Source organism: Hyperolius riggenbachi, chromosome 6 (assembly GCF_040937935.1).
Source record: "Hyperolius riggenbachi isolate aHypRig1 chromosome 6, aHypRig1.pri, whole genome shotgun sequence".
NCBI classification, from domain to species: domain Eukaryota; kingdom Metazoa; phylum Chordata; class Amphibia; order Anura; family Hyperoliidae; genus Hyperolius; species Hyperolius riggenbachi.
The window spans coordinates 373,961,667-373,973,685 of record NC_090651.1 but is presented as its reverse complement, the minus strand read 5'-3'; the positions used below and the strand labels follow the sequence as shown (position 1 = coordinate 373,973,685).

The following is a 12,019-nucleotide window of genomic DNA, read 5'->3' as shown; positions in this document are numbered from 1 at the left end:
CGTGGCAGCTGCAGGACCAGCGTCGCCGGCTGCAGACTAATTAATCAGGAAGCAGCCGCTCGCGCGAGCGGCTGCTTCCTGTCAATTCACGGTGGGGGGCTCCGTGAACAGCCTGCGGGCCGCCGATCGCGGCTCGCAGGCTAAATGTAAACACAAGCGGAAATAATCCGCTTTGTTTACATTTGTACAACGCTGCTAACAGTAGCAGCGTTGTACCAGATCAGCGATCCCTGGCCAATCAGTGGCCGGGGATCGCTGTCACATGACAGGCAGGAGCCTGTTAGAGGCTGCACAGGACAGATCCGTTCCTGTGCAGCCTCGGATCTCCGGGGAAGGGTGGGAGGGGGGGGGGGGGGAATTTCGCCGCAGAGGGGGGCTTTGAGGTGCCCCCCCCCGCAACACCCAGGCAGGCAGGAGCGATCAGACCCCCCCAGCACATCATCCCCCTAGTGGGGAAAAAGGGGGGGCGATCTGGTCGCTCTGCCTGGTGTTTGATCTGTGCTGGGGGCTGCACAGCCCACCCAGCACAGATCAGCTAAAACAGCGCTGGTCCTTAAAGGGGGGGGGGGGGGGGGGGTAAAGGGTGGGTCCTCAAGTGGTTAAAATTGACAGGAAGTTATTCTGGTCCAATTTCATAAAATTTACATGAAATTTGAATGCAAGGAGAAATTATTTGCATCTCACTGATCATTCTTAGTCTGGACCAGAATTGAGGACCTGTGTGGTGAAGAGACTTAATCCAAAAACAACTTTGGAGACCAATATCCTCTATTTTGTGTTTTTTTATTGCGGTCAGTGTCATGGGCAGCTGTGTGACTGTACATTTGAGTGTAACGTGTGACTTAGCATACAGTGGATGAGCGATCGCCTCACTTCCTGTCCCCCATCAGCACAAGATGAGACGGGCAGATCTTTATGTATGTGTGCTCACCGAATTGGTTCCTGGGATGACTTTGCCGTTGACGTTCGCCAGACACTTGGACGCTGCGGTCTGGTCAGAGAATTCAACAAAACAGTATCCAGAGAGAGTGCTGCAAGAGACGAACAACAAGCAAGGTCTTGTAAACGGAATAGTAGCGGAAACGGATCAAATTAGCATCTTAAAGGGGAACTAAACTCAACTCAGAACTTCCTCATGGCTCTAACAGATTAATCACAGCATGACAGCCTTTATGGGAAGAAAAATCATCACAATTTATAGAAATCCTAAAATAAATAAATAAATAAATGCAGTTTTACTAGGCTTCACTTTTGCAGAAGGCACTGAAAGGGTTAAGCCTCAGTGTTTACTGTATGGAGAGCTCTCCTGCAGTCCATTCACAGTTGCTGATAAGAACCAATTAGACAATAATCTGCCTAAAGGCGCATACACACGCCAGACTTTTTCAAACTACGGGTTGTCAGAGCTGCCCGTGGGGCGGTCGTTCTGACGACAGTTGTACGCGAGTACAAGTTGTCGTCAGACTGATTATAAGAACTGCAGAGTTTTGCTGGTGTTTTTATATTGTAAACATTGGAGATGACATCATTGTTTTGTCACAATTGGGGTGCGGTGCATGGGGATTATGATTGTATATAATGTTTGTTAAGAACTATGCGGTTGTAACCACACGCCTTGATGAAGGGGGACCCTGCGTGGCCCCCGAAACAATCATCTGCTTTAAAGGGAAGGTTCAGGGAAACCTGTAAAAAAATAAAAATCCCTATCCACTTACCTGGGGCTTCCTCCAGCCCGTGGCAGGCAGGAGGTGCCCTCGCCGCCGCTCCAGAGGCTTCCGGTCGTCTTCGGTGGCCGACCCGACCTGGCCAGGCCGGCTGCCAGGTCGGGCTCTTCTGCGCTCCAAGGACGGGCTCTTCTGCGTCCCATGCGGGCGCGCTGACGTCATCGGACGTCCTCCGGGCTGTACTGCGCAGGCGCAGTAGTTCTGCGCATGCGCAGTACAGCCCGGAGGTCGTCCGATGACGTCAGCGCGCCCGCGTGGGACGCAGAAGAGCCCGTCCTTGGAGCGCAGAAGAGCCCAACCTGGCAGCCGGCCTGGCCAGGTCGGGTCGGCCACCGAAGACGACCGGAAGCCTCTGGAGCGGCGGCGAGGGCACCTCCTGCCTGCCACGGGCTGGAGGAAGCCCCAGGTAAGTGGATAGGGATTTTTATTTTTTTACAGGTTTCCCTGAACCTTCCCTTTAATATCTCTATGGAACGCATAGCTCAATAAAAAGAACGTTAAAGTGGACCCCAACTAAAAATACAAGATTTCAGAAATAAAATCTATTTTCTAAATTATAATAATAAATAGCAGCCTTTTTTTCTGCTGCATGATGACAAATATAAAATATTTTTCATTTATTGGAGGAACCCCTCCCTTCCTTTCATATTGCTGGGACAGAATCCAGCAGACTGGTGGAGGAGATAAAAAACAAAAACACAGGCTGCTACTGATGATGTCACAGGGGAGGTGATCTCAGCTTGTGTGAGATTTCACATAGACGACGCCCCTGTGAGGGAGGGTAGATGATGACAAACACACCCATGATCTAAAACCTCCTACTAAGCTCAGAAGTAATGGCTGCCACCGGTATAACCCTAGTTATGGAAAGAGAAGGGTGAAAAGCATGCACTGAAATGCTCATAGGCTTAACCTTTTCGGGACCATGTGCATGAGATCCTACGCCGCACTTGTGGCTGTTCTAGCCTGATGCGGCGTAGGATCTACGCCGGCCCGAAATTTCCGCTCCCGACGCGATCGTGCGCACCCGGAGGGGGAGATCAAGCTGTCATATGACAGCCGACATCTCCCCCGAGTGATCAGCAGCCATCGCGTATGGCTGCTGATCACACGATCACTACGATCGCCGTCGGATCGTAGTGATCTGTTTGACAGCTGCGGCGGCAGGGGGGGAAAGAAGAGGATCCACTCACCTCCCTGCCGTTCCAGCGACGATCGGCGCCCCCTCCGCTCTGGCCGGCATCTCCGCTTCATCTGACGTCAGCGCCGGGTCCCGGCTTGATGACGTCATCAAGCCGCGACCCGGAACTGCTCGTCAGATGAAGCGGAGATGCCGGCCGGAGAAGAGGGTCCCGTGCGGCTCATCGCTGGAGCCTGGAAGGTAAGTGAAGGCTGCTGGCAGAAGGGGGGGCCCAGGCCACCAAGGGGGGACACAATGCCCGGCAGCCACACACGGGATCCGGCCGCCTGACCCCCCCAAACGCGCGCACCCCCTTCCCGCCAAAAATGCCTGGTCCTTAAGGGGGGGTAGGTGGCCGGTCCCGAAAAGGTTAAAGGAGTGTTTATTTATATTTGCATGTGTCAGAGTGGTGCAACTAAATATTTTGAATTAAAAACAAAAAGTTTGGTTTGGGTCCGCTTTAAGCATTCTAAAAGCGGTGTGCTGATACATTTGAACATTGTTTCTACTCGGGACATGCCTACGTCCTAGTATCAAGCACCCGACCTACACTAGATGGTTTGCCCTCTATAACCTTCAAACTAGACTGATAAGTCTGGCGTGTGTACGCACCTTACACAAAAACAGAAGTGAATTTCCTCAGCAACTTTATATGGAATAAGGACATATATGTTGTGTAAGAGTTTGGGTTCGCTTTAAAGGACACATCCAGGAACATTAAAAATAAAAAAATCCAATTACCTGGGGCTTCCTCCAGCCCCTTGCAGCCATCCTGTGCCCTCACCGCAGCTCTGCTCCCCGCCGGTAGCACGGCAGGGAGGTCGGCATCTGCACTGGAGGAGACCGGGATCCACCGGAGCTACGGCGAGGGCACATGACAACTGCATGGGGCTGGAGGAAGCCCCAGGTAAGTGGATTTTTTATTTTTTAGATGGCCACACATGATACCATAAAAAAAAATTCTGTTTCACTGCAATTCGATAAATGCAACACACACTTGCAAGGCAAGTGTAAAAGGGACCTCAACGACTAGAGTGCAGGACTAAATCCCAATACAGAGCAATATATAGAGGAAGCGTTTCTGGTGCTGAAAGCAGGATAATTCGTGTAACATTGAGTATCATGAATGATGTAGTTCATTCTACTTTATGTCATTGCAGTGCCTCTTTAACTGGTTGTGGACGGACGCAGTACGGATCTACGTCCAGCAGGTGGTGCTGCGGCTCTGAATGGACGTAGATTCAACCTCGCAATAAATCCTGCGTCCCCGCCGATCTCACCACTCTGCACCCACCGCAATTTGCTCGCTCTGCTGTCTATAAGACGGCAGAGCTCTGTAAGCAGGTCAGGAGCCGCTTTCATTGGCTCCTGACGATGTGATCATGGAGAGCCAATCACAATGGCTCCCATTGATAGACAGCGTCAGGAGCCAATGAAAGCACTCCCCGTCATAGAGACGCCAGAGAGAGGAGCCTGCGGCGATGAGGCAGTGTCGTGACCGCTGGGTATGTGCGGCGATTCGTCGGGAAGCAGCGTGTTACGGTACCAGCAGTCTCTGGTCCTTAAAGAGGAACTCCAGTGAAAATAATGTAATAAAAAAAAGTGCTTCATTTTTACAATAATTATGTATAAATGATTTAGTCAGTGTTTGCCCATTGTAAAATCTTTTAAATCCCTGATTTACATTCTGACATTTATTACATGGTGACATTTTTACTGCTGGCAGGTGATGTAGCTGCTGCATGCTTTTTGGCAGTTGGAAACAGCTATAAACAGCTATTTCCCACAATGCAACAAGGTTCACAGACAGGAAACTGCCAAGAGTATGTACTTTTCTCGTTTCTTGTGGGAGGGTTTCACCACAATATCAGTCATACAGCGCCCCCTGATGGTCTGTATGTGAAAAGGAATAGATTTCTCATGTAAAAGTTGGTATCAGCTAGTGATTAGGATAAAGTTCAATTCTTGGTCGGAGTTTCTCTGTAAGGGGGCAGAGAGCGCTGGTACTGAAGTGGTTAAAGGGAGTCTGAAGCTAAAATAAAAAAAAACAGATACTTACCTAAGGAGAGGAAAGGCTCTGGGTGCTATAGAGCCTTCCCGGTCACCTCGTTCCAGCGCTGGCTCCCCTATTCAAATCACCCACTGTGGGCAGCTCCATACTGCACATGCGCGAGAGAGCGTGCTTGTACATGCGCAGTACAGAACTGAGCGTCTTCCGGAGCGCCCAGGCTCCCAAAGTCTTCCGTAGCCTCCCAAAGCAGCAGAGAGCAGTCTGCGACCCATCAGTCCAAGACTGTTAATGTTAGAGCCAGCACTGGAACAAGGAAGAGAACGGAAAGGCTCTATCTATAGGACCCAGAGCCTCCCCTCTCCTTGGGTAAGTATATATTCCACAGGCTTCTTCTCCCCCCCAGTGACCAGGCTAATTTTTACTACTTAGGCCACTGCAGCTTTAAGGGCTCGCTGCAGGGCCGTACTACCTAGCACACAAGTGATCCCCCCTTTTCTGCCCACCAGCAGAGCGTTTTGTTGGTGGGCTCTGATCGCTGCTGGGGTGTTTATTTTTGTATATATAGATTTGTTTTATTTTTAATAAATATGTGCTTTTTTAAAAAATATTTTTATTCCCCCCCCTTCCTCCTCCGGCAGCCAATCCCAGCGATCGGCTCTCATAGACATCAGCCTATGAGAGCCTCTCTGTGCTTCCCAGGGGGACAGCTGTGTCACATGGCTGTCCCCAGTACAGTGCTGCCGTAGACCGCAGCGCTGTACATTGTAAATAGACAGCGATGGCCGCTGGGAGACTGATGATGGAGCTGAGCTCCGTCATTCAAGTGGAGATGCGCACGCATCGGCGCACGCGATCTCCTGCCAAACCCCGTCCCAGGACTTCACACCAATTGGCGTTGACCGGTCCTGGGGCTGCTGCTGCATCCATGCCAATAGGCGTGGCACGGTCATAAACTAGTTACGCTGTCATGTGATTCCAAGCCTTCAGTGTATAGGAGAGCAGGACTAGAGACTAGGAGGGGCCGCTGGCTGCCGAGCATTGGTAAATGTCCTCTGTCCCCTCCATGCCTTCTGGTTATGACCCAGTGACAAGCACCGACCTCTGTCCCTGTGACAAGCACCGACCTCTGTCCCTGTGACAAGCACCGACCTCTGTCCCTGTGACAAGCACCGACCTCTGTCCCTGTGACAAGCACCGACCTCTGTCCCTGTGACAAGCACCGACCTCTATCCCTGTGACAAGCACCGACCTCTATCCCTGTGACAAGCACCGACATCTGTCCCTGTGACAAGCACCGACATCTGTCCCTGTGACAAGCACCGACATCTGTCCCTGTGACAAGCACCGACATCTGTCCCTGTGACAAGCACCGACATCTGTCCCTGTGACAAGCACCGACATCTGTCCCTGTGACCAGCACTGATATCTATCCCTGTGACAAACACCGACATCTGTCCCTGTGACAAGCACCGACATCTGTCCCTGTGACCAGCACTGATATCTATCCCTGTGACAAGCACTGCTGGAGAGAATTTTAGCATTCCCAGAAGATAGCCTTTGTGAATCATTTTTTATTGATGCTGGAATCAAACAATTCTGGGAGAATTTCTCACCCGGTGAGACGGTTGCGGATGATCTTCACGCTGCGAACGCTCTCCCCCACAGATTTAAAAGCTTGCGTTATGTAACCTTCATTCATAGACTCATCGATCTGCAGGGAAAAAAATACAATAAAAGTAATTAGGGCTACTTTGCACCAGCAGGATTTGCCATTTGATTCTGATCGCCATATGCTAGGTACTGTTAAACCGCGTGGTGAGTTTTCCATTAGTACCGCTGCGTTTGGGATGAGATTTTCCCTAATCACAATGCTGCTGTACAAAGTCTATCAGACATAAAAATTGCATTGGGTATATTAGCCTTAAAGTAACACAGAGATGAAGTATTGTAAAGATTTGATACTTACCCGGGGCTTCCTCCCGCCCCTTAAACACGTCTAAGGCCCTCGCTGTCCTCCTGCGGTCTGCCCCGATAAAAGGCTCAGTGACGTCAGTCCAGGTCTACTGCACATGCACGGGAGGTCTGCGCGTGCGCAGTAGACCCAGACTGGCATCAACTGAGCCTGTGACCGGGGCTCAGGGCGGCTGAACGGCAGACGCAGGAGGACGGCGTTGGACTTAGCCGTGTTTATGGGGCGGGAGGAATCCCCGGGTAAGTATCAAAGCTTTACATTACTTCATCTCTGAGTCTCTTTAAAAGGAACTAAATGTGTTTAAAAAAAAAAAAAAGCAAGTTTAACTTACCTGGGGCTTCCTGTCCCCGCGCCGGTACTCAATGATCTTCTGATCCCACTCCGCAGCTCAGTTTTGCTTTCAGCAATTGAGCCAGTCGATGGTCACTGCACTTGCGCAGCCCTTGCATCCTCATTTGCACTCCCATTGCCAGGAGCGTCCTGCGCATGTGCAGTGGAGATTTTCTCTTACTGTGCAGGACGCTTTCACTGATGATAGTGCAAATGAGAATACGTGTGGCCAGACCAACTGAGCCATGGTGGAGGGGAGGCAGAGCATCGCTGCGTACCAGGGTGGCCACAGAGCAGCTGCAGGGGGCCAGCAGAAGCCCTAGGTAAGTTAAACTTGCTTTTTTAACGCTTTAGGTTCCCTTTAAAGAGAATCTGTATTGTTAAAATCACACAAAAGTAAACATACCAGTGCGTTAGGGGACATCTCCTATTACCCTCTGACACAATTTCGCCGCTCCTCGCTGCATTAAAAGTGGTTAAAAAACAGTTTTAAAAAGTTTGTTTATAAACAAACAAAATGGCCACCAAAACAGGAAGTAGGTTGATGTACAGCATGTCCACACATAGAAAATACATCCATACACAAGCAGGCTGTATACAGCCTTCCTTTTGAATCTCAAGAGATCATTTGTGTGTTTCTTTCCCCCTGTTCTCATGCACTGAACTTTCAGGCTGCTCGTTTCTTCCTGCAAACAGCTTTGCCCTTGTCTGTAATTCCTCAGTATGTAAAAGCCCAGCCAGCTCAGAGGACGATTTATCCAGCTTGTAAAAGATAAGAGAGGAGCTGCTCTAATCTAAATAATACACAGGCAGTGTGCAGAGAGGGGCCTGGAAGGGGTAGTTCATAGCAGAACCACAACACTGAAGAACTTGGCAGCCTTCCAGACACAGGCTGACAAGTCTGACAGGGGAAAGATACATTGATTTATTACAGAGACTGTGATAGTAGAAAGTGCTGCAGTAAGCCAGAACACATTAGAATAGCTTTTGGAACTTGTAGGATGATAAAAAACAGGATGCAATTTTTGTTACGGAGTCTCTTTAAAGGTGGCCATACATCTAGCGATATCACAGCTCAATTGACCATCCGATTTAATAGTTTTATCGAATCGGATGAGACCAAGCAACAAGCATGTCCAATCGAGGATTTGACCGATTTTGGGCCAAGAATGTATTGACCAAGCAAGTTGGAAAATCTCAGGCCAACACGGGCAATCAAGTGTGCAGAGTTAACAGCACGAGATATCGGGAAGAGTGACGAAAGCCCAGCCGCTGTCCTCCCGAATGTAAATATGCCCCCCGTGCATTAACCATTTCTGCCACGCGGACGTGAGCCTCACATCCGCAGCGACAGCTGCTACAGCCGCAGGGACGCGCTAGTCACATCCCTGCAGTTTGGGGTGCTCTGCACGTGATTGTGCGGGCAGATGCCTGGGACCGCGCTGCTGCTACTAGCAGGGGGGATTGCTTACAGGGGACAAAAGTCCCCTGTGCCAATCCGTACATGTCCGCCGAGAATCAACACTGTTTTTGCTCAAAAACAGTGTTTATTCTTAAACAGAGCCGCTGTGCTTCCTTCCGCTGCCGATTTCAGCTGCCAATTGTTAGGTTTATGAATGGGAACAAAGTTCCGATTCATTAATCTCCCCGCAGGCCACCCGTGATGCAGGCTTCCATTGAAACCTGCGTCCCTTCCCTAGTTACAATGTAACAACACATTGTTTCCTATGTAGCCTACGCTACATAGGATTTGCTCAGTGGGGACATCTTCTGACCAAATAGTAAAATTAAATTTACTGACTTTAGGGATTCAATTTTTTTTTTTATATGTATGTCAAGAGGGCATATTATTATGAATTTATGGGCTAAAAATTAGCGATGGATGTAAAACTGAAAAAATGTACCTTTATTTCCAAATAAAATAGCCACCATACATTATACTAGGTATATAATTTTAACGTTGCAATAACTGGGACAAATGGGTAAACAAAATGTATGGATTTTAATTACGGTAGCATGTGGTATTTTAAAACTATAATGGCCTGCAAACCTGCAAAATAATTTTTTTCCAACTTTTTTCTTAATTATTCCCGTTAAAATGAATTTAGAATAAAATAAGGTACTTATCCGTTAGCCGGGTGCATCCTCTAGGTGGCGACAAAACTCCACCAGAGTTACATCTTTCCCTACTATCCATGTCGGCCTGGAGGGGGGAATAGTAATTAGCGCCACCTGCCGGATGCGCCCGGCTAACGGATAAGTACCTAAAATAATTCTTAACATAATGTACCACCCAAAGAAAGCCTAATTGGTGGCGGAAAAAAACAAGGTACAGATTATTTCTTTATGATAAAGTTATTGAGGAATGAAAGGGAGGAGCGCTGAAAGGGGAAAATTCCTCCTCTCGTCCATAAGGTAAAAAACACCCGCGGGCTAAAATACTTTACTCGTACGCTGTTGCCCCCCCCCCGGGTGCCCATCCACCTTCTGCATTATCGATTATCGGCATACAGCACATGTGACATCACACACGCCCCATTTACTATACGCTGGCAGTTACGCGGGGGTACCAATGCAGAAGAACACGGGCAACAGCGAACAGGTCATGGATTTTAAATGCATGCGGGCGCATTTACATTTGTGGGCAGCAACGAGTGAGGCATAACGAAGATCGATCCCGAAGAGACTTCATCCTCAAATCGATGAGGAATCAGCTTGTAACGTATGGGCAGCCAACAAGGCTGCACTGAAATGGGGACCACCAGGGGCTCCAAGGCCACGACAGAGGAGCTGCCCAAAGAGCTGACAATCCAAAGAAGACAAATAACATTTATAGTGCGCTTTTCTCCTGGCGGACTCAAAGCGCCAGAGCAGCAGCCACTAGGACACGCTCTATAGGCAGTAGCAGTGTTAGGGAGTCTTGCCTAAGGTCTTCTACTGAATAGGTGCTGGCTTACTGAACAGGCAGAGCTGAGACTCAAACCCTGGTCGCCTGTGTCAGAGGCAGAGCCCTTAACCAGTACACCATCCAGCCACTGCAGTAATAGGCATTACACCATCCAGCCACTGCAGTAATAGGCATATTATGTACAGCAGGGCCTCCCTGTATTATATACTCACATCTCCCATCCACAGACTCGCCATCCTCCCCCACACTGATCTCCCCCACAGCTCCAGCGGCAGCTCTGATCCCTGCTGCACGCTGATTGGACGAAACGCGTCCTGCTCACCCAATAGCCACGCGCTGGGCGTTACTTCCGGTTACTAGAGGGAAAGCTTCGCTCACTGATGTGTCTGCGGCTCTGGGGAGGGGGCGGAGACAAAGCGCTGAGCGATACTTTCGGTTACTGGGGGAAAAGCTTCGCTCACTGACGTATCTGCTGCTGTGGAGAGGGGGCGGAGACCAAGAGCCTTGTGCTACTTCCGGTTACTAGGGGGAAAGCTTTCCTCACTGACGTGTCTCCAGCAGCTACAGGAGGGGGAACGGGAGACCATGTGCTCTGAGATTTCACTTCAAAATGCTTGTGGGAGGTGGCCAGGCTCATACAATCCGGTGATTAAGCCCCTCAGCGTGTCTGCCTATCAGTTTGTGCCCAGCTAATCACTTGTAAGGGAGCAGAGAGGGCCTAGGAGATGCTCGTTTCCAGGGCATGCCAAATGTATGCCTGGCTATACTGGGAGCTCCTATGCCTGGCTATACTGGGAGCACCTATGCTTGGCTATACTGGGAGCTCTTATGCCTGGCTATACTGGGAGCTCCTATGTCTGGCTATACTGGGAGCACCTATGCCTGGCTATACTGGGAGCACCTATGCCTGGCTATACTGGGAGCACCTATGCCTGGCTATACTGGGAGCACCTATGCCTGGCTATACTGGGAGCACCTATGCCTGGCTATACTGGGAGCACGTATGCCTGGCTATACTGGGAGCACGTATGCCTGGCTATACTGGGAGCACGTATGCCTGGCTATACTGGGAGCACGTATGCCTGGCTATACTGGGAGCACCTGCCTGGATATACTGGGAGCACCTATGCCTTGCTATACCGGGAACAGCTATGCCTGGCTATAACAGGAGCACCTATGCCTGGCTATACTGGGGACACATTCCTGGCTATACTGGCAGCACCTATGCCTGGAATTACTGGGAGCACCTATGCCTGGCTATACCGGGAGCACCTATGCCTGGCTATACCGGGAGCACCTATACCTGGCTATACCGGGAGCACCTATGCCTGGCTATACTGGCAGCACCTGTGCCTGGCTATACTGGCAGCACCTATGCCTGGCTATATTTGGAGCTCCTATGCCTGGCTATACTGGCAGCACCTGTGCCTGGCTATACTGGCAGCACCTATGCCTGGCTATACTGGGAGCACCTATGCCTGGCTATACTGGGAGCACCTATGCCTGTCTATACTGGGAGCACCTATGCCTGTCTATACTGGGAGCTCCTATGCCTGGCTATACTGGGAGCTACTATGCCTGGCTATACTGGGAGCTACTATGCCTGGCTATACTGGGAGCACCTATTCCTAGCTATACTTGCAGAACCTATGCCTGACTATACTGGGAGCTCCTATGCCTGGCTACACTGGAAGCACCTATGCCTGGCTAAACTGGGAGCACCTATGACTAGCTATACTTGCAGCACCTATGCTTGGCTATACTGGGAGCATGTATGCCTGGCTATACGGGGAGCACGTATGCCTGGCTATACTGGGAGCAACTATGCTTGGCTATACTGGGAGCACCTATGCCTGGCTATACTGGGAGCACCTATGCCTGGCTATACTGGGAG

General features: G+C 50.1%; 1 protein-coding gene across 2 annotated transcripts in view; it reads right to left on the bottom strand.

Moving 5' to 3' along the window:
• Nucleotides 1-10,569, bottom strand: part of TRNAU1AP (tRNA selenocysteine 1 associated protein 1) — a 36,203-nt gene extending 25,634 nt beyond the window's left edge. Inside the window, exons 1-3 of one of the 2 annotated variants that reach the window (XM_068241915.1) lie at nt 10,448-10,569; nt 6,529-6,626; nt 932-1,031 (exon numbers count right to left, since the gene is read on the bottom strand). In XM_068241915.1, the coding sequence (XP_068098016.1) occupies nt 932-1,031; nt 6,529-6,614 (186 nt within the window). In that variant the 5' untranslated portion in view covers nt 6,615-6,626; nt 10,448-10,569. The other variant, XM_068241914.1, reaches the window with a different exon arrangement.
• Nucleotides 10,570-12,019: the final 1,450 nt, after the last annotated feature.